The sequence below is a fragment of the Marmota monax genome, unplaced genomic scaffold, assembly GCF_021218885.2.
Source record: "Marmota monax isolate L192 unplaced genomic scaffold, Marmota_monax_Labrador192_F-V1.1 WCK01_AAM20220418_F8-fsc00061, whole genome shotgun sequence".
In the NCBI taxonomy this organism is placed as follows: Eukaryota; Metazoa; Chordata; class Mammalia; order Rodentia; family Sciuridae; genus Marmota; species Marmota monax.
In genome coordinates this window covers 18011441-18031238 of record NW_026695230.1, presented here as the reverse complement: position 1 = coordinate 18031238, position 19798 = coordinate 18011441, and the positions used below count along the sequence as shown (strand labels likewise).

At 42.3% G+C, this 19798-nt stretch overlaps 1 protein-coding gene across 10 annotated transcripts in view; it reads left to right on the top strand.

Annotated features, from left to right (window-relative positions):
• Ppfibp2 (PPFIA binding protein 2) overlaps positions 1 to 19798 on the top strand; it is a 157805-nt gene that overhangs the window by 55375 nt on the left and 82632 nt on the right. Inside the window, exon 1 of one of the 10 annotated variants that reach the window (XM_058576923.1) lies at positions 13793 to 14415. The exons of the other annotated variants lie outside the window; for them this stretch is intronic. Within the exon in view, the coding sequence (XP_058432906.1) occupies positions 14368 to 14415 (48 nt within the window). The 5' untranslated portion in view covers positions 13793 to 14367. Of the gene's footprint in view, positions 1 to 13792; positions 14416 to 19798 lie in introns of those variants that run through there. 10 annotated transcript variants of the gene reach the window in all.

Sequence of the window (19798 nt, the reverse complement as noted above, 5' to 3'; positions counted from 1 at the left end):
AGTTTTAGGCAATGAAGACAAAATATATAATCTTAAAAATGAAGTTGACCATAGAGAAAAGTTGTTAAGAGACCATGAATAGAACTTTGAAGAAATATGGAATAACATTAAAAGACCAAACTTAAAAGATTTATTGGGATAGGTGAAGGCTCAGAGATACAAACCAAAAGGAATGCACAATCTCTTCAATGAAATAGAATCTGAAAATTTCCCAAAATTTAAGAATGAAATGGAAATCAAATATAGGAGGCTCACAGGACCCCAAATATACAAAATTATAACAGACCCACACCAAGGCACATTATTATGAAAATGCCTAATATACAAAATAAGGATAGAATTGTAAAGGCTACCAGAGAAAAACAACAGGTAACATTTGGAGGGAGACCAATCTGAATCTCAGCTGATTTTTCAACCCAGACTCTTATAGCTAGGAGGTCTTAAAATAATGTATACCAAGTCTGAAAGAAAATGGATGCCAACCAAGAATATTATACCCTGAAAAATTAAGCTTCAGAATTGACAATGAAATAAAAACCTTCCATGATAAACAAAAGTTAAAAAGAATTCACAATTAGAAAGCCTACTCTACAAAACATACTCAAATATTTTGTGAAGAAAAAAAGAAATGAAAACTAAAAATAAAAACTAGCAAAGAGAGTTTCACTTTGAATAGTCAAACAAAGAAGAAACTAATTCAAATTAAAAAAAACAGAAATAAATCAAAATTACAGGGAATAAAAATCATTTCTCAATAATAATATTGAATGTAAATGGCTAAATTCATCACTCAAAAGACATAGGGGCTGGGGATGTGGCTCAAGTGGTAACGTGCTCGCCTGACATGCGTGGGGCGCTGGGTTAGATTCTCAGCACTACATACAATAAAATAAAGATGTGTCCACTGAAAACTGAAAAATAAATATTAAAAAATTCTCTCTTCTCTCTCTCTCTCTCTCTCTTTAAAAAAAAAGACATAGACTGGGGCTGGGGTTATGGCTCAGCAGTAGAGCACTTGCTGGGTTCAATCCTCAGCACCACATAAAAATAAATAAATAAAATAAAGGTATTGTGCCCAACTACTACTAAAAAATAAATATTTAAAAAAAGACATAGAACTGGCAGATTGAATAATAAAAGAAGACCCAACAATATGCTGTCTCCAAGAGACTCACCTCATAGCAAAGACATCCACAGACTGAAGGTAAAAAGATGGGAAAAAAACTTGTCATTCATATGTATCTCTTAAACAAAGTAGATTTCAAGTAAAAATTAATCAGAAAGGGCAAAAAAAGGCCATTTCATACATTGGAGGAAAGATAGCTTCGTCAACAAGTGGTACTGGGATAACTGGAATTCCATCTGTAGTAGAATGAAATTAAATCCCTCTGTCTCACCCTGCACAAAACTCAAAGTGAATCAAGGACCTAGGCATTAGACAAGCGACCCTGTACCTACTAGAAGAAAATTTAGGCCCAACTTTCCATCATGTCAGCCCACAAATCAACTTCCTCAATAAGACTTCTAAGGCACAAGAAGTAAAATCAAGAATCAGTAAATGGAATGGCATCAAACTAAAAAGCTTCTTCATGTCAAAAGAAATAATTAAGAATGTGAAGAGAGCCTATAGAATGGGAGAAAATCTTTGCCACCTGCAGGTAAAGCACCTCAGATAGAGCCTTAGTCTCTAAGATATACAAAGAACTCAAAAAACTTAACACCAAAATAAATAAATAACCCAATCAATAAGCGAAGTAACTGAACAGGTACTTCACAGAAGAAGAAATATAATTGAACAACAAATATATGAAAAAATGTTCAACATCTCTAGCAATTAGAGAAATGCAAATCAAAACTACACTAAGATTTTATCTCACTCCAGTCAAACTGACAATAATAAAAAATACAAGCAACAATAAGTGTTGGAAGAATGTAGAAAAAAGGTACACACATACATTGCTGGTGGGACTGCAAATTGGTGCAACCACTATGGAAAGTAATATGGAAATTCCTCAGAAAGCTTGGACTGGAAACACCATGACCCAGTTATCCCACTCCTGGGTTTATATCCAAAGGACTTAAAATTAGCATACTATAGTGATGGAGCCACATCAATGTTTATAGCAGCTCAATTTACAATAGCCAAGCAATGGAATCAATCTACGTGCCCTTCAACAGCTGAATGGATTAAGAAAATGTGATATATATATATACACAATGGAATATTACTCAGCCATAAAGAGGAATGAAATTATGGCATTTGCCAGTGAATGGATGGAACTAAATAAGCCAATCCAAACAAACCAAAGACTGGATGTTCTCTCTGATATGTAAATGCTAACACACAATAAAGGTGGGAAGAGGAATAGAAATTCATTGGATTAGCCAAAAGTGAATGAATGGAAGGGAGGGGGAATGAGATTAGGAAAGACAGTAGATAACTTTTGTATGTTCTTATATGAATACATGACCAATGAAACTCTACATCATGTGCAACCAGAAGAATGGGATCCTAATTAGGTAAGTTATATTCCATGAATGTATAATATGTCCAAATACACCCTACTGTCATGTATGTTTAAGAAGAACAAATTAAAAAAATAGACACCAAAAAATAAGAAAAAGAAAGAAAGAAAGAAAGAAAAGAATGAAGGCTGAGATGCAGTTTTCTAATGCTAGTGTCTGCAGACCTGATTCAAAATTGCAAAGTATGCATAGAGGTGGAAGGACAGGAACAGGAACATTAAATTGGGGGAGAGAGCTTAATATTTGAGAACACAAGATAAGAAAGTTGAGATACTCTTGTCCAGAGGCCATGTCATTTGTGATTAGACTGACTACATTCCAGATCCCATTGCCTACTTTTTGTTCCAGAGGTCTCTGTCAATACAGTCTCATTTCTATGCCTTTGTCTGAACATTGAACAGTTCTTCATTATAGTCATTATATGTGTTATTCAATATTTTCATTAGATAGACTATCTGCCTGTGTTCTGTGTAATATCCCTATACTAATGTGGTAGACAGAATAATGCCCCCCAAATGTGCCTGTGCACTAATGGCCAGAACCTGTGATCATGTTACCTTTCACAGTGAAGGGGAAGTTTGTAGATGGAAATAAGGTTTCAAATTAGCTGACCTTAAAATAGGGATAATAGCCTGGATTATACAGGTAGACCCAGTATAATCACTATAGAGTTCTTATAAGAGCCTTCTCTATTGTTCCCTAAACACAGTATAGCAATATCTAGGTTTTATTCCTCATTGTACAGCTTACAATGAGTATGGATGTTCCTTGGTCATCTTGTATGGATGTACCTTATGTGACAATTTCTCTAATATTGATAGGTTATTTTTAATCTCTCACTAATATATTGTTGCAGTGAATATCTTTATAGAGAAATATTTGTCCTTATCTCTAGATATTTCATAGAAGTATAATTACAGAGTTCAAGTAGGGTTACCAGATAAAATATAGGATATTTTAAATTTGATTAAAATTAAAATTTGATTTTAAGTAATTAGTGAATAATTTTTATTAAGTGGGTCCCCTGTGGCTTGCTAAATCTGGCAACTTTAAACCAAAAGTATTAATATCTTTAAACTTTTTGGCACATTTTTCAAATGTTTAAATTTTTTGGCACATTTTCCCAAATCAATTTCCAAAAGAATATAATTTATATTTTCATTGGCAGGGTTTGAGGTGAGTCTATCACATAGCATCCTGATCAATTATAATCACTAATGTCACAAGGGAAAATGTTTTCCTGTTATTTTTGCATTTTGCATTCATATGTTTAATTAGACTAAACATTTTAAAATTAGTTTATTAGTATTTATTCTTTTGCATGTTCTCTAAGTTTTAAATCTTATATCCCCCAAGTTATTCTCCATATACACGTTCACATATGCAGTATTTTAATATTATTTTTAAATAATTAAAGTAATCCACAAATAGAGAATTATTTAGAGATAGGTCATAAAATAGTTCTAACATTTTCTTCCCTCATACATAGAGATTGTCCTTGAGCCGCTTGGGTGAGATTGCTCCACCCTAGTCTGTTCCTAGTCTGTTTATACTCTCCGCTCTTGCTTTCTTTTAAGGTTTTAGTGCTTATACATTTGAACAATTGTTTTTACTACTCTTTTGCTTTATTTGTGGCATATGTTTTCTTCACTTTTTAAAAAATACTCTTTATGGTGCTTTTTGAGGCACAGAAGTTTAAAAGGTTATTCTTCATAGTTTAGATTTCTCCTTTTCCTTTTAGTCCTAAAAAAGTTCCTTTGTAGCCTTAGATCTAATAACTATTTGCATATATCTTCAGTAGGTTTATGTTTGATTTTATCTTCTGGTTAACTCTTCCTCATCAGTATTTTTTAGCATGTGGTATGAAAACTGGATTTAACTTTTAAAATTCCTTTTTGGAAATAAAAAATAATTTTGATCCACAGGCAGTGAATGTGGTTGCTATTTTTGCAGGATGCATTGCAGAAAACAGTTTACATTCACATTTGCAGATTTGTTTGGGAGTTATATACAATGGTTTGGTGAATGCTTTCCTTTTGTGAGAAGATTTCCCTAAAAGTTATTGCATTCATAAATCTTTTAGAATAATTATGGCCATCAGCAACTTATGAATGGTGTACTTTTAGCAGGTCAGAAGTTCATATAAACATTCCAAGAAATCAGAGCTAGTTGTTAAGATTTTGACTCTGAACAGAGCTAGCCTGTCTATATTTCAGGTCTTGCAGTCCTCAAGTCAGTTTATACTCTGACTATATACACAATCTACACTAGTTCTTATCTGTGTGGAAATAGAATTCAGAGCAGTGAACGAACTCATGGGCATTTTAGATTTGTCCTTTGGTTAGAAGCCCTTGACATAAACATTTTGGTCTGTGGCCCAGCAGCTTGTGGGTACCCACAGATAGCTTATGAAAAAATACAGAATGTGGATTCCTATCTAGGTGATACATAGGAAAATTAAAGTGTAAGAAGCATTGTTTTAATCTCAGTGACTCACAGAAATCCACAAGAATTACAGGGAGTTAGGATTGGAACATGAACTAGTGAGAAAGGTTGAGGGATTAGGCAGGATTGACCAATGCCTTCTTATTCGTGGTGTCTGTGCATCCCTTGCATGATTTCTCCATTCTACTCCATAGATACATATATCTCAGAGTTACTGATTGTTATAACATTGGTCCATAGATATATATATATCTCAGAGTTACCGATTGGTCATAACATTGGTCTGACCACCTTTGCCTCCTGATATCTCTATTAATACTTCCTCCTGTAATGTGGTGCAGATAAAATGGAGGCTTATGTATCTCTAACACAATGTCAGAGGATAGGTAGCCTCAGGTTAAATCGGTGGTTCTGGATGACCTCAAAGTCTCTGGCTCTTCCTGTTTTCTGCCCCTCTATCCTTAGGGGTTGGGTTTTCCTCAGGCTTGTCCCTTAATGGTTGTAAGATGGCTGATGGAATTCTAGGCAACATGTTCTCACACAGACAACTACACAGCTATGTCCAGCAGTAGGGACAATTTCTTTAGTATGTCTTTTTTTCTTTTTTAATGAGGAGGGAAAGTTTCTCTGAAGCTTTCCAGAAGATTTATCATTGGTTCTAGGATTTGTTCACATTTTTGCATACACTAGCTGCAAGGGTGACTGGGGAAGCAAGTATAGGTTGAGCATCCCTAATCCAAAAATCCAAAAGTTTGAGATTTTGGAGCATTTTGAATTTCAGATTTTTGAATTAGGGATGCTTATCTGGTAAAGTCTATACAAATATTCCAAAATTTTAAAAAATTCAAAATTTAAAACACTGCTGGTCTCAATAATTTCATACAAGGTACTTAACCACTTAACCACTTCCATTTGCCGTAGAAGGAGGTAGGCTCTCTGTGAAAGGAATGATGGAGTTGGGGGGACATGAATGTCCCTTAGGAAGATAGCTCAGAATGACTGTCACAATATCTTTTACGTTTGAGTTTATTCTTCTACTTGACAAATTCTTTCCACATTTCCTCCATTTTTTAAAATTTAAATTCATGAAGAAAAGAATCTTATTGACCTAGCTAATAATTTGGGAGCTAAATTCTCCAGGCCCATAAAAATATATTAAGTACAAATGAAATAGAAATTTAAAACTTTTAATTTAAGCACTACCCAGAGACCAATCAACTGGCCAGAAGGGAAAGTAGTGTGGTTGGAAATGTGGTCTATTACTGTTGCTGTTCATTGGGGATCTCCAGGCATCATGGTGTCTGAGGTCCATAAGAAAAAACAGCTCCTGGAGAGGCAGTGGCAGAAGTGGGGGAGTGGTTGGTGGTTCGAATAGGACAAATAGACTAATCCTGGGCCTTCCCTTTGTGTCTTAAATGGAGGGAGCTCCTGATCCTAGTGTATCATACTAGGCAGCATTGGAGCTAGTTCTTCTTTGGAGTGGAGCTAGTTCCTTCTCTGCTTGGTCTTGGCAGGGCTGAGACACACCTGGACCAGCCTGGTCAACAGGAGTCCTGTTGGCCAGGACTTTCTGCCTATAGATGGGTGTTAATAGGTCAGATCATCCTAAAAACCAGGTAAACCAGACCCACTCAGATTTCAGTAATGCAGGGCTATAAGTGAGTTCCAGGGTTCTGGGGCCTGAACCCATGCTGTGTTCTTTTTGGAGCCTCCCAGTGGGAACCCAGGCTTTCTTTTGTAGGGTTGCCAGTATCCTGGTCAGCAAGCTGAACCAAGATGAGGGAGTAGGGGAGGAAGCCAGGAGTTCAAAGGCCAGAGTTCTAACCAGGCTCTGTCACTTACTTCTTTGTGACTTTGGCCAAACCTCCTCTTCTCGCCTCAGTAAGTATGATGAGGAGATGTGGGTTCTAGGCCTAGAAGGACATATGTGGGACTCTGAGCTAGGGATAGTTTCTAGGCCTCAGTGAGGGAAGAAGCAAAAGGTTTGTGTTCCCTTGGCATAGGAACAGAATGTGTGTCTGAATTCTGAGCCTGTCCCCAGAAAGTTGGTGGGTGAGACTCCTGTATAGCAAGTTTCTTGGCGTTAGGCAAGCTGGAGCCTGGCCCGCAGAGAGGCATCAGTGAGGCTGTGGTTCAGCAGAATTGTGACTCTCAGGAGCTAGGCAGGTGGTCTTTTATGTCTGACAGATAGGGCCAAGCTTTGGGTCAGTGCTCACAGAGGATAAAGTGAAGGCCTTGCTGGAAGACTGATGCATCTCTGTTGCTATGGAAGGTACCTGAGTTCCAGACAGGGACAGCCTACTCTCCTCTGTTTGCTATGGTGAAGCATGAGATGATGCCCTCAGGAGCAATTGGCTATTTCAGGTCAAGGCTCCTGAACCTCACTGGTACTCCTAAAGTCCAGGAAGGAGAGAGTGCTCCTCAGTGGCCCTGACACATGCCACAGGCAAGAAGGATGTGGGGCCACTATGACTACTTCCGGGATTTGGGCTGTACCTTGAGTGTACTTTCCTGTGGCCTGGAAGGGTGCAGAGGTTGAGTCCCACAAAGAGGTTATCTAGCCAGATCCAAATGGGCTCTACAGGATTGTGAACAACCAATCTATTGAATCAGTGGACCCAGTAGGGTACAGAGTGCAGATTAATATCCCAGGATTTTTGGTGATGCTCGAAAAATATCAAAGCAAGTAGTCTCCAGAGTAACCATGGGTGCTTTTCGAACATTCTGATATGTACCCCCCTGATCTCAAACCAGCAGCCATTCTGCCCTTCCATTTAAGATTGTGGATATGAGCCAAGGAAATCCTTGGCGAAGGTTCAAGATGAAGTCAGAGAAGGGCAGACAAAGCAGCAGAGTGAGGGCATGTCAGAGCCATGTTTAGGTTCCAGGGAGGGAGCAATGATTGGCAAAGAGCCTGTAGGGGACTGTCGTCTGGGCTCTCTTTGGAACTGGAGTATGATCAGCAGCTTTGGCCACCATTCACAGGGTTGCAGGTGTCCTGGGCAGTATGCGTAGGCAGGTAGAAGCAAGCTGAACCAAAGTGAAGGAGTAGTGAAGTCAGGACGAAGTTAAAAGGCCAGGGTTCAATCCTGGCTCTGCCACTCACTTGTGTGTGGCTTTGGCCAAACCTCCTCTTCTCCCCTCTGGAACTCAGTGTCCCTAGTAGAAATGATAGCAGATTTGGACTGTGTCTGCAAGACCTGGTTCTATTCTGTGGTTTGTTCTAAGAGCTTTATTGAGGGGCCTCTTTGTAAGCACTCATCTTGGCCTTCCTCAGTCCAGATCTTAGTTTCCAAGGTAAAGACAGGTTGGGTAGCCTCAAGACGTGGCTGCCCTATGTGAGGAGTCAGTGGAAGTCCACATCTGAAGAGCAGTGAAGAAGTCTATCCTGCATGGGTGACCTCTGCTGGGCTATGGCCTGGGGAGGGAGGCTGCATCTAGGATATGTGCTCACCTCTGACACCCCAACAGTCAGGGCAAGCAACAACCTCAGTTATCTTTTCAACTAATTTATCAAGGAACAAAGAAAGATCCAGGCCCAGGAGAGGGCACAGCCACCTCCCACAGCCCCTACACATACTCATCAGCTCCCCATCACCTTGTCACAGATGGCAGCTTCTTCAGTTCCCAACTCCTTAAACAAAGCCCATGCATTCCTGCCAGATTCAGCTGGTGATCTTTCATTCTGGCCAAAGAGGCAAATCTGTTTACCATATTGAAAAGACAGAGGAGTTGTAAAAGTGATGGGGAGAAAAATATATTTTATGGATCATAAAATGCAAGCCTGAGTTTCTCTTCCTATGTGATTCACTTCTGCATCCCCATTCTTCAGTAAGGGCAGAGAACAAAGACAGGTCTGGATATATTTGTGTTGAAATTTTTAATTTGGAAAAGTTACAGACAGGAGTTTTGTGGGAAAAATTTCCCCCTGGATCTTAGAAGAGAGAAGGGGAGATTTGGTGTTTATTTTTCAAGGGGAAAAAAGCACACCCTGTGTGAGCCAATTGCTAGTGTTTGTTTCTTACCTGCCCCTATGACAGGTATAGAGTTAAGTGAGCACTGGCACTTGCTTTCCTGTGCTTAGTCCCAAGGGACTCCTGTCCTAGGCAGGGTGCCTTGCTGCTGCTGGTGGTTCTTTGTCCTTGAGCAGTACTTGAAGAGGCCACTAGGTGGGAGTCGGGGACAAATACTGGGAAGTCTAAATCCCAAGGAATAGGAATACAATACAGGAATACAATATATATATATATATATCATCTTTAGATTAGAAAGATGATATAAGCACCTCTTATTGAAACTGCTTGACAGTGTACCTCAGTCATCTGGAAAAGAAATCAGTGGGCAAAGAGTAGGCAGGAGAGGCCTCCATTGTGGAGGAACTGTGAGGAAGAGACAGGGAGGCTAAGAGTCCTGGGAGCATAGACTTGACCTTCCATTGTTGATGGCAAGAAAGCCTCCCTGAACTCCTTGACTCAAGTGCCTTTTGCTGGGGTGCTAGTAGGTTAGCTGTCCACATTCCAGGAAGTATTTCCTGGCTCACATGTCTGCTAGCCTGCCCTTAGAGAAGCTTCCTGTGCCCTCAAGGATTTTCAATGCATTTTTACTGGCACAGCACCCCACAAGGGGGGGCCTTTCCACTGCTGCAAATTAGCAGTTTTACTTTTCCTAGATTTTTATTCCCTTTCCCCAAGTAAATTGCATTCTACTAAATTCTGCCAATCTGGATCCTTTCAGACCTGACCAAAAGAGACTGTTTCAGTCCTCAAAAACCAATGTTTATAAATGACCAAGAATGTGCAAACACTGGGGAAAGAGCAAATAAATCCTTCCCTGCTAAATTTCCTGTTTCAGGCCCAAGGGACATGGTGGGTGATGTTGCCAGGTTAGCATAACTTGAGGTCTGAGCATGTAGACACCCACTCACCCTCCACCCAGAAAGAAGGGCTGTCAGAGCCACACCACAGAGTGCCTTCTCCTTTAGGACCCACTAGTGCGCAGGTGGGCAGGCTCACTGGAATTCATGCGTCTACTGCCCAACATTTCAAGGAACTTCTGAAAGTTGTTATCTAACCTCTTGCTACTCCAGGTATAATCCTGCGTCAACTGTCTGAACCTCTCTGGGACCAGCTTATTAGAAATGCACAATTTCAAACTCCATTCCCAACCTACTGGATCAGAAGCTGCATTTTTGCTAGAGCCCCTTTCAGCCCTCTCAATTAATTATAGATGTGGAAGGTTTTTCTAACCCAGAGTTAGTAAACTATGGGTTACATTTGCTCCACTGCCTGCTTATTACACCCCACCAGCTAAGAATGTTTTTCACATTTTTCAATGATTGAAAAAAACTCACAAGAATATTCTATAGTGTGAAAATAATATAAAATTTGAATTTTAGTGTATATAAATAAAGTTTTGCTGGAACACAGCCACATTCATTTGTCTATATATTGACTGAAGTCACTTTCACTCTACAAGTAGTAAAGTCTAGTATGAAAGAAATTATATGGCCCACCAAGCCTAAAATATTTATCATCTGGTCCTTTTACTGACCCATTTTGGAGGTGTGTTCTCCATGCTTGTGCACTGATGGTGGCCAGGATGCAACTTCATGTTCAGGACTTTCTCAGCTGAGTTCTTTCTTCTCCTTGCTCTCTTCTCAGGAATGGCAGGCCACTATGCAGCATATCTGCTGAAGGACACAGCCTGTATCCTAGTAACAAGGGGTGTCCTGGCAGTTATCCCCATAGCTAAGAGGCCAAGGCTCAGGGGTGAGCTGAACCCAGGATGCAGGTGATGGGTCAACAGAATGGCATGTGGCCCACAAACTCCTCTCAGTCTACAATTCTTCCCCATGAGATGCTGCTGACTCCTGGTAATTGGCAGGAGGAAGACATCAGGGGCCCCTCTCAGCCACTTGCTGGGGTCTGTAATCTAGACCCCCAAGATGAAGGTGGGGGCAAGCTGTAGTATGTTCCCCTGTCCAAACCTGACCACTCTGGCCTCAGCTAAGCTTGCAGATCTCTCAGTCCCATATTCGCCTGTCCTTTACCCACAGCTGGTTGCCTCATGTTTCAGACAGTCATAAGTTGCAGGTGAGTGGAATGTTTATGGGAAGCCCTGAGGGCTCTGAAGGTCAGTGTGGTGATGACCCCAATTTTTGTAGCCTTTGTGGTCTCTGAGATTCTACCTCCTAAGAACAGTATACTGGAAGCAGGATTCCCAATCCCTCCACTCCCACCCAATAATAGTGGCAGCCTAAACCTTTGGGAGTAACTGCTTAGACTTAAAAACCCAGGTTTCCAAACTGATAGAGGTCACAGACCATTTTTATAACCTCATGAAAACTTTGTTTCAGAGAATAGAGATTTATACATATTAATAGTACTTTGTATTTTCTTATATTTGATACCCTGAAGCCCATCTGTGGCCCACCGTGGACCCCTGGCCAGGACAGCCTTTTGGGTGAGCATGTCGTAGTCATGGTTCACCTTTCTGGACAGGTGTAAGTGGGAGCCCTGAGTGGGCCCAGCACCGGCGATCAGTAAGCAGGTGCCTAAAACTCCTGCATTTGCTGCATCTCACTCATTCCCACCCCTTTCCCTCCTGCCAGCCACATAGAAGTGCCCTGCTCCTAGATCTTTTGGAGTGTTACTTTGTGGGTTTTTGAATTAAATGATAATGTAAGTAAAATATACTTTGGTGTTAAAAAAAAAAAAAAAAAACGAGATAAGAATCCTTACTTGAGGCTACATGAAAATATGTTAAGAATTTAGCTCAGTCTGTTTGGATTTCTCCTTCCCTTCCTCCCTCTTTTCTTTAACCTTTCTCCTTCCGAACTTCTGCCCCACAACCCTCGACTGACTGCCCCCTGTATTAGTTCATAGAGGTGTGAAATGCGCTAAAGATGAAATTGGCCCTGCCTTTTCCTGAGTCAAGCATCATTACACTGAGGAGACAGACCTTAAAGTCTATTTTCTCCAAGTCAATTTTTTGTCTTCCTTTGCATCTCTTACCATTTGAGCCTCACTCTTTCATTCAGAGAAGGCTTAAGTTTCTGCTGTGTACCAGGGATTGTGGGAGGCAGGGAAATGAGAAAAGTGAGTCAGAAATCAGACATACTTCCTCTGGTCTGGTGTAGTAGAGAGAGGCTTGTCAGCTGTCAACTATGGTTCATTGAACTAGAGAATAGGTGTTCAGGACAGAGCAGGAGAAGGGGAAGCTTCCTGGAGGGCTGCATCTGAGCCACCTCAGCAAGGAGGTTAGCAAGGCTGATGAGAAGTAGCCATGCTGCCACTTTGTCACCTGTCTCCTCCTCTCCTGTACTATAACTTGTAGAAGGGCATTGAACTCTTCCAAGGAGAGTGAGCCACTCTGCTCCACCCTTTTCAGCTCCCAAATCAGCTCCCTAGCCTCCTCCCTGGAGCCCCAGTTTCACCTTTATTACATACCATGTGATGAATTCTTTATTTATCTAGGGCAGAAAATCAGTATCATTTGCCTTGGGTGCTGGGCAAATGTGTGTTGACCTAATGAATTTCTTCATTTGACTTTCCCAGGCTTCTAGACAGTAAAAAGAAAATATAAAGACACCTCCCCCAACCCTGCCCCTGTACTCTTAAAGATGTTCTTCATTAGTACATCCTGTCACAGTCTGGACCATGCTCTGGAACTGGGCCAGGAGCCCAAAAAGGGGTCTAGAGCTCAGAGCAGGGCAGTACAGCCTGCTTTTCCTTCTGGCTTCTAATCTGGGTGTGTCTCCAGGAATGTATTCCTCCCCCATGCTGGTTTCTGGCTAGAGCTGTCCTCCCTGCACCTCTGTGTTCTCTAGGCTAGATTGCCTGCCTAAGCTGTGCAACCAGACCTTGTTTTTGTTCACTAAGGCCCATGCTTCAGGGCTTTGGTAAACATTGATGCCATGCTACGGGGCCTGCTGATACCCAATTGGGGCTTCTCTTTAGGTTGGAACTTCCTGAGAACCCCCTGGTGGCCCCCAAAGGCATGGGAAGGCCCCCTACAGTCACAAGAATTGAGCCTGCAAGTCATTTATGTCAGCAGAGTGCAGAGCCCTTGCATGTAACTGCTGTTCCCAATGTACCCACATCAAAGATCACTTTCATAATCGGTCTTAGCCAAAGGCCACACATTAAGGGCTGGGCAAGGGAGAAAAACTGTTTTTAGGGGGAGCTCTCAAAGGAGCTGGAGTGAGTAGGAGGTAGGGGTGGCATCTTGGGAGTTCTGAGTAGTCCACCCTGGTTAGCTAGCATGTGACTGGCCCATAGGAAAGCACACTCTAGCTTCTCCAAGGTTCCTGCCTACCCAGAGCTGATCCCAGTTCTCATGGAAACACACATGAAGTGGTCTCACCCTTGCCACCTTCCTAGTTTGTAAAGCAGGTCCTAAAGTATGGGGGACAGCCAGGGAGGCAGTCTGGGACTTCACAGAAGCCATACCTCCTGATTTGGAATGTGGCCTCCAGAAACCTTGTGTGGTGGCTGACAGCCCAGAGCCATAGTCCCCAGAGAGAGTGAGTGGCAAAGGTCTCCAGTTTGCAGCAGTTGTCTCTGGTGAACAGTGGCAGCAGCGCCAAGGACAGAAAACTCCCTGCCCAGAGCCTGGCACACTGCAGGCCCAGCACCAGAACTGGGGCTGGTTCTGAATCTGTTCTTTTTGGAAACAGCTTTTCCTCAGGGCACAGCCCCTGGTCCGCCTGTAAAAGGGTAGGCGTGGGCTTTGGGGCGGGGGTCAGACTGTGTGTGGGAACCAGCAAGCTCCTCCAAGGCAGCACTTATTTTTAGTCATCTCCCCAGTCCCAAATAAACTGAGAGCAGCTGGGAGCCCGTGGGTAAATGCAGAGTGAAGCAGAGACAGGAAATCGGGGGCTCTCGGTAATGAGTTCCAGCCACTCCAGAAGGGAGAAGCCAGACAAGGAATTTTCTTCAGGACTGTTTCTCTCTGGCAGGCTCTGGTATTATCACTGAAGAGAATGTTCCTGCGCCCACACAGGCGTGTGTGTGTGTGTGTGTGTGTGTGTGTGTGTGTTTACAACCCTACCCAAGTCTTTCTTTTTCCCCTACCTGTTCGTGATGTTTGCTCCACAGGGCTCCGAATCCCAGCCCCAGTATCTCTGTATGTGAGTGTGTGTGTGTGTACACGCCTGACTGTGGGGGCGGTGGGGGAGGACCCTGGAGCAGCACGGTCTGGTCTCAGTTGTTATGTATCTAAAGCTGTTTAGGGAAAGGCTGAAGGACACAGGCCAGGGAAGTGGGGAAACTTGAACACAGCTTGGCGTTCCTGAGTGGGAGGGGGCAGAGGCAAGGAAGAGGAGAGGACTTGATCTCCAGCCAGAAAAAGGGCTTTTTCAACCCAGGACTCTAACTGCTGACATGGGTGCCCAGCATGGATGGGGACATTGATGTTTACAAGCATTTCTCGTGGCTGAAGAGGGTAAGTGGCCGCTTTGTCTGGGTCTCTGTGAAGATGAGTGCGAGGAGAGACACTTTGGGGTGTTTGGATTGTGTGTGTGTGTGTGTTTGTGTATGTGTGTGTGTGTGTGTGTGTTAGGGGGAGGTATTTGTCCAGCAGAGCCCTGTTGTGGCCAAGTTCTTCATGAGAATCTAATTATAGACACCAGGGCAGAAACAGTCAGCTGTCTTTGTTTCTTCCCTGACATTCTGGTGAATGAGCCTCTGTAGAGAAAGGAAAGAATGAAGTGAGGAAAGTTAGTTATTTTAATTTTAACTTTGACTCTTACACAGTCAGAGTTCCCAAACACCATGACCAGAAAAATATGTCTACTGCTTTTTTGGTTTGTGGACACACAGAAATCTGCTGCCTTTTAAAATGCTCTCAATTTGGAAGTCATTTAACTCCTTCTCAGCTTGGATGTTATCAGGAGCGGAGGGTACATCTGCCAGCAGAATGAGCTTCTGCATTTCCGGAGGGAGGCTCTAGGGGAGTTGTCTTTTGAAAGCTCCAAAGTCTGAAGCCCAGGGTTTGAGTTACAAGTTGTCCATGCACTACCTTTAGGGGTTGAGTGTTTGTGTGTGTTGTGAGTGAGGAATGAATGAAAAATGGGGGCTGGAGTTGCTTATACCTATAGAACTGAGGTGCTCTCTTCTTGTGGCTGACTTTAAATGGCTAAGATATGTATGCCTTTATTTTCATATTGAGGAATTTTAGGCTGGAAGGGCAAGAACAGCTGACAGATAAGAGATTTGACTTTGTAACTGCATAAGGACAGGAGGGTCAGGAAGTGTCCGGCTTGGAAGGGACAGACAAGTCTCTGCTGCTCAAATCCCAAACACGTGGCTGATTGGCTTTTTTGTGTGCTCTGTGCAACACTCCTTCAGGAAATAATGAGTTCCTGATGCCGGGTGTATAGTGGTAAGCAAGATCCCATCATCTATAGACCTTCCACCTGATGTAGGAGATGGAGGTTACACAGTCCCAGGAAATAACCCTCAGATTACAGATAAGTGCAGTAAAAGGAGCAACATAGGCTTAGGAAAGCTATTGGTGATTGAGAAGGAGGATCAGGGAGCTCTCTTTGAGAAAATAACACTTCACTGAAACCTGAAAGAGCAGTAGGAGTGAGCCAGGTGAAAAATGGGACTGGAGAAAACATTCCAGGCAAAGCAGATGGTTATGTGTAAAGGTCCTACGGCAAGAGGGAGTCAGACAAGATTCAAGACTGAGAGAAAGCCAGTGTGGCTGAGCTCTGTGATAGAGGGTAGAGGCAGGTGGATGCCGGGTCATACAGGATAGTGAAGGCTACAGTAAGGGTGGAGGGTGATGGTGGTTTGAATGATGGGGGACTTGTAACAAGAAAGCGCCATGGGACTCCCTGTGGGGTCCAATTTGCATTTTAAGAAAATTATGCTAGCTGTGATGTGGTCTATGAAAAGTTGTGCTGGGAAAACTGAGGCAGCTGAGCACAATTATGAAGATGAACTGCTTGTAGGAATCAACTAGCACAACCCTATCATTTAGCAAAACCCAGGAGAAGCCTAAGAATTCCATGGTTGTTAGTGTCTTGCTGTCGGTGGTGCAGCTTGGTCTTGAACCCTGTTCTTACTTTCATCATCTCTTTTGCCACCAAATATGTAGGAAATTATTGTTTAGAACTCAGTAGAAATTCCATTTGTGCTCATCCTTGATTAGCTAGGGAAGGGAACATCACATCCATCAGAGAGCTATGCTGAGATGACTAGATATTTTGACAAAGGTTTACATCATCTTTAGATTTAAAAAATCTTATTGGCAGAATAAGTAAGAAACACTCTTCCCATTACTTAGTGTTCATTTCTTTGTTTCCAATTTAAGGAATCTTTTAACTGAGAGGTCTTTCCGCCCATGGTGTGCCTGGGTTTGTGGGATCCATGTCCCAGTCGCTGGGCAGATGCTGTAACTCTGTACCTTACGCAGGAGTTCTGCCTGTGGAGGAACTAATTCTGCACATGATGCAATGGAAGATGGCCCTGTCTGTTCTAACTTCAAGGGCATGAGCTGTGGCTCCTGTGCACAGTTGGAAGTTTGCTTAGAAAAGCTCTAAGCCAGGAGACTTCTGAACGCCCAGGATGGCTCATAGCAAAACAGATATTTTTCTTCTACTATATAATTTTAAGGGGCATTTTAAAAAAACAAAAAAAAAAACCTACAAAATTTTAGATGTGTCATAGACAGTTTTATCACAGTATGTTCTCTGTTTTCTACCCTAAATACTACAATGGAATTTTAAAATCTCCTTTTAAAAATTTCCCTTTCATCCTGTGACCCTGATCAGCACTCACCCTTATTCTGAAAGACAAAGCTCAAGCCCCTTAGCTTCCTTGGACTTTGGACTTTTTCCAACCCAGCCTCAACTTTTAGCTTTGTCTTTTAAGTCTACCTCGATAAGCTCCCAAGTATACTCCCTGTATCTTATGAACTTTTACCCCAGATTTTATCCTCCTCTCATCTAATTCCCACCCTCTTTATCTGATCCCATCAGGCCCCTCCCTTCCCACAATATTTTGTTGAGATTCCATTGCTCTACTGGGCTCCCCCAGCACTTCTCATCTGCCTGGATTACCTACTCCCTTTCATCGTCTTCCTTATGGAAAGCAGGCTTCTCTGAACCCACATTTTTGAAGGTAGAAACACTTTCCCCTTCTTTCACACGAAGGAGGTAGGTTCCACAAGAAGAGGGGTCTAGATATATGTGACCTGGTGCTCTTTGACCAGTACAAGAAGGAATGCCTCAGGAAAGGGGGTGACACTGTTCAGAGAGGCACAGAGCTGGAGATAAATATTGGCTCAGAAAAGAAATATTAGCTTCAGGGCCCTTGAGGGATGTGATAAAGTGTAATATTATAGTGAAAAACACGAAGTTTGGGGTGAGGCCTGTATTAGAATCTGGCTTACCAGGTATGTGATCTTAGTTAGACTACCTCGAAAGCCTGGATTTCTCCGTTTGTAAAAGCAGAAAGATAATAGTCCCTTCCAAGTATATATTTTGTAAGTATCAAGTAAGAGTAATGCATGTTAAATGCTTAGAACAGTACCATGCATGTAGGAAACATTCAGTAACATGTTTACTATTAACTGATATTGGCTATTACTGGGAAGAAGAAATTGAAAGAGGAACACATGAGAATGATTGATTCTTTCTGCCCTAGCATTGCATCTGTCCCTCAGCTCTAGATTCCTTCCCATGTTCCAGGTCAAGGTCTCAAACCAAACAAACTAAGGACCTAGGAGAGGTAGCTGCAACCTGGCCCACTGTAGGTAGCCAGAGGTCCCATTTGGTTGACTGGTTCTGGCCAGCTTGGCTCTGGTTGCTAAATGAATGCTGACTAGGGCTGATCCCAAAATTCATTCTCTTAATAGACACACAAGGTAATTCCTGCCACAAGTACCCAGAGGACCTTAGTCCCCTTGGTTATTTGAATTCTGACTCACCTATAGCTCACACCTGTCCTGGGTTGAGGTTAGTGGATTCAACCACACAGCCATGAAAGAACCTCTAAATATAGCTCCCAGCAGGGTCTGTGAGGCCTACTCATGGCTCTCTGAGCAGGAGTTCATTTTCCCAGGGGGAAAAAATAATATCATAGCACTGTCAGCATTTTCACACTGCTCCCTGACTTCCAGCACTTTTGGGATTTAAGCCAAATTCCAACCCAGAGTCACAAAGAAAATGGAATCACCATTAGTTCGCCATACATTTCTCTTTGACTCTGCAGTTGGCTGTGTAGTGAACTAAAGCTGTTGATGTGGGACTTTATTCCTTGCCCTCTGATACACTGACCCACTGGACCCTAAGAGGTACAAAGACAAATAAAGGCCTCTGACTTGCCTCACACTCATGTTGGGCTGTAGTAGAAGCTGGAGGTGTGGGCAACAACTTCTGTGGAAGAAGTTCCTACCCAATTAAGAGCACAGATCCTGAATCCATCCAATTTCATCTTTTTGTGACCTTGGATGATTTATTTAACCTTCCTGATATTCAGTTACTTTCACTGTAAAATATGGTTAAATAATTCAACATATGCAAAGTACTTATAAAATGTAAGTGTTAGTTATGGGGATGGTGGCATTGATCACAACTGATAGTCTCTGGCTACTCCAGAACCACATTTCCAACCCTGATTCTAAACAGAGAAGTTTTCCAAGCCCTTGGGGAGAACAAAAGTAGGCAACGTTCCTCAAGAGTTCCAGTGGTCCATATAAAGGACTATGGAAAAGCTCTGTAAACTCAACAAGCCAAAACAACTGTTTACCTGTCCGAGATTTTATTAGCAGGACCATAGCGGCCAGTCACAGAAGAGAAGGGAGGAGAGAGAGAGAGAGAGAGAGAGAGAAGAGAAGAGAAGAGAAGAGAGAAGAGAACATGAACAGGGTGTTGATTTTTATGGGCTTAACACAGGATGAGGAGGAGCAAGCACCACTTCAGGGATTGGAGATGAGCCATTCAAAGTTCGAGCCATTCACAGGGATTGGAGGAGATGGTTCGCTAACCGTTCAGTGCGTCATGGAGCTCCCTATTTCTAGCCAACACACCCAACATGCATGCCCTTCCTGTTTCTCAGTAGAACTTAGCAGCTAGAATTCTACCATCACTAACTACCCCAGCTCTGTACATCTGACTCCTATCTGCTAGCTCCTTGAAGAGAGGCCCTGAGACTTATTTTACCTGGTGGGATTTAATGAAGTGGCATCATTACCAGGGTCATTTTCTGCATAGCTTGGGGATGTTCCAGAGCAGCACAGCCATTGGTAGTTTTGTGGGCTGGCAACAGTGCTTAGAGATCCTTTGACTCATCCCTACATTCCTCTCTCTTACCCTATATAGCAATTAATTCATCCTTTCCATCCATGTCTTCAACCTTGTATGCCTTTAACTGAAACAAAACAAAGCCAAATTTAGATGAATTTTTGATTTTCCCTTCCCTTCATCACAAAATGCAACTATGTTCACAGATATTATTTTTTCAACTTCTATTTTGTGGGGGCAAGATTCCCTTCTCTTGGTGAATGTTATTCCATTTTCCTATACTCTCAAACCAATCCTGTTCCAGATCAACCTGTTCCTTTGTTTCTTCTCTCAGCTTCTCCCTGCCTGTCTCTGGTTCTTGGAGAAAAATGCTCCCCCTCAGTTCTTAGGGGAAAAACCAAAACTAAATTTGGCCTTGGACTTGCCTCTTGATGCTGCCTTATAACTTATCTTCCTTTCACTCTTAGGAAAAACATTTAAAACCTCACCATCTCTATTCCTTTCCCACCTCTCCCCAACTCACCCCACACTGGCTTTGTCCCTGTACTCATCTTTCAGACTTTGTTCATCTTT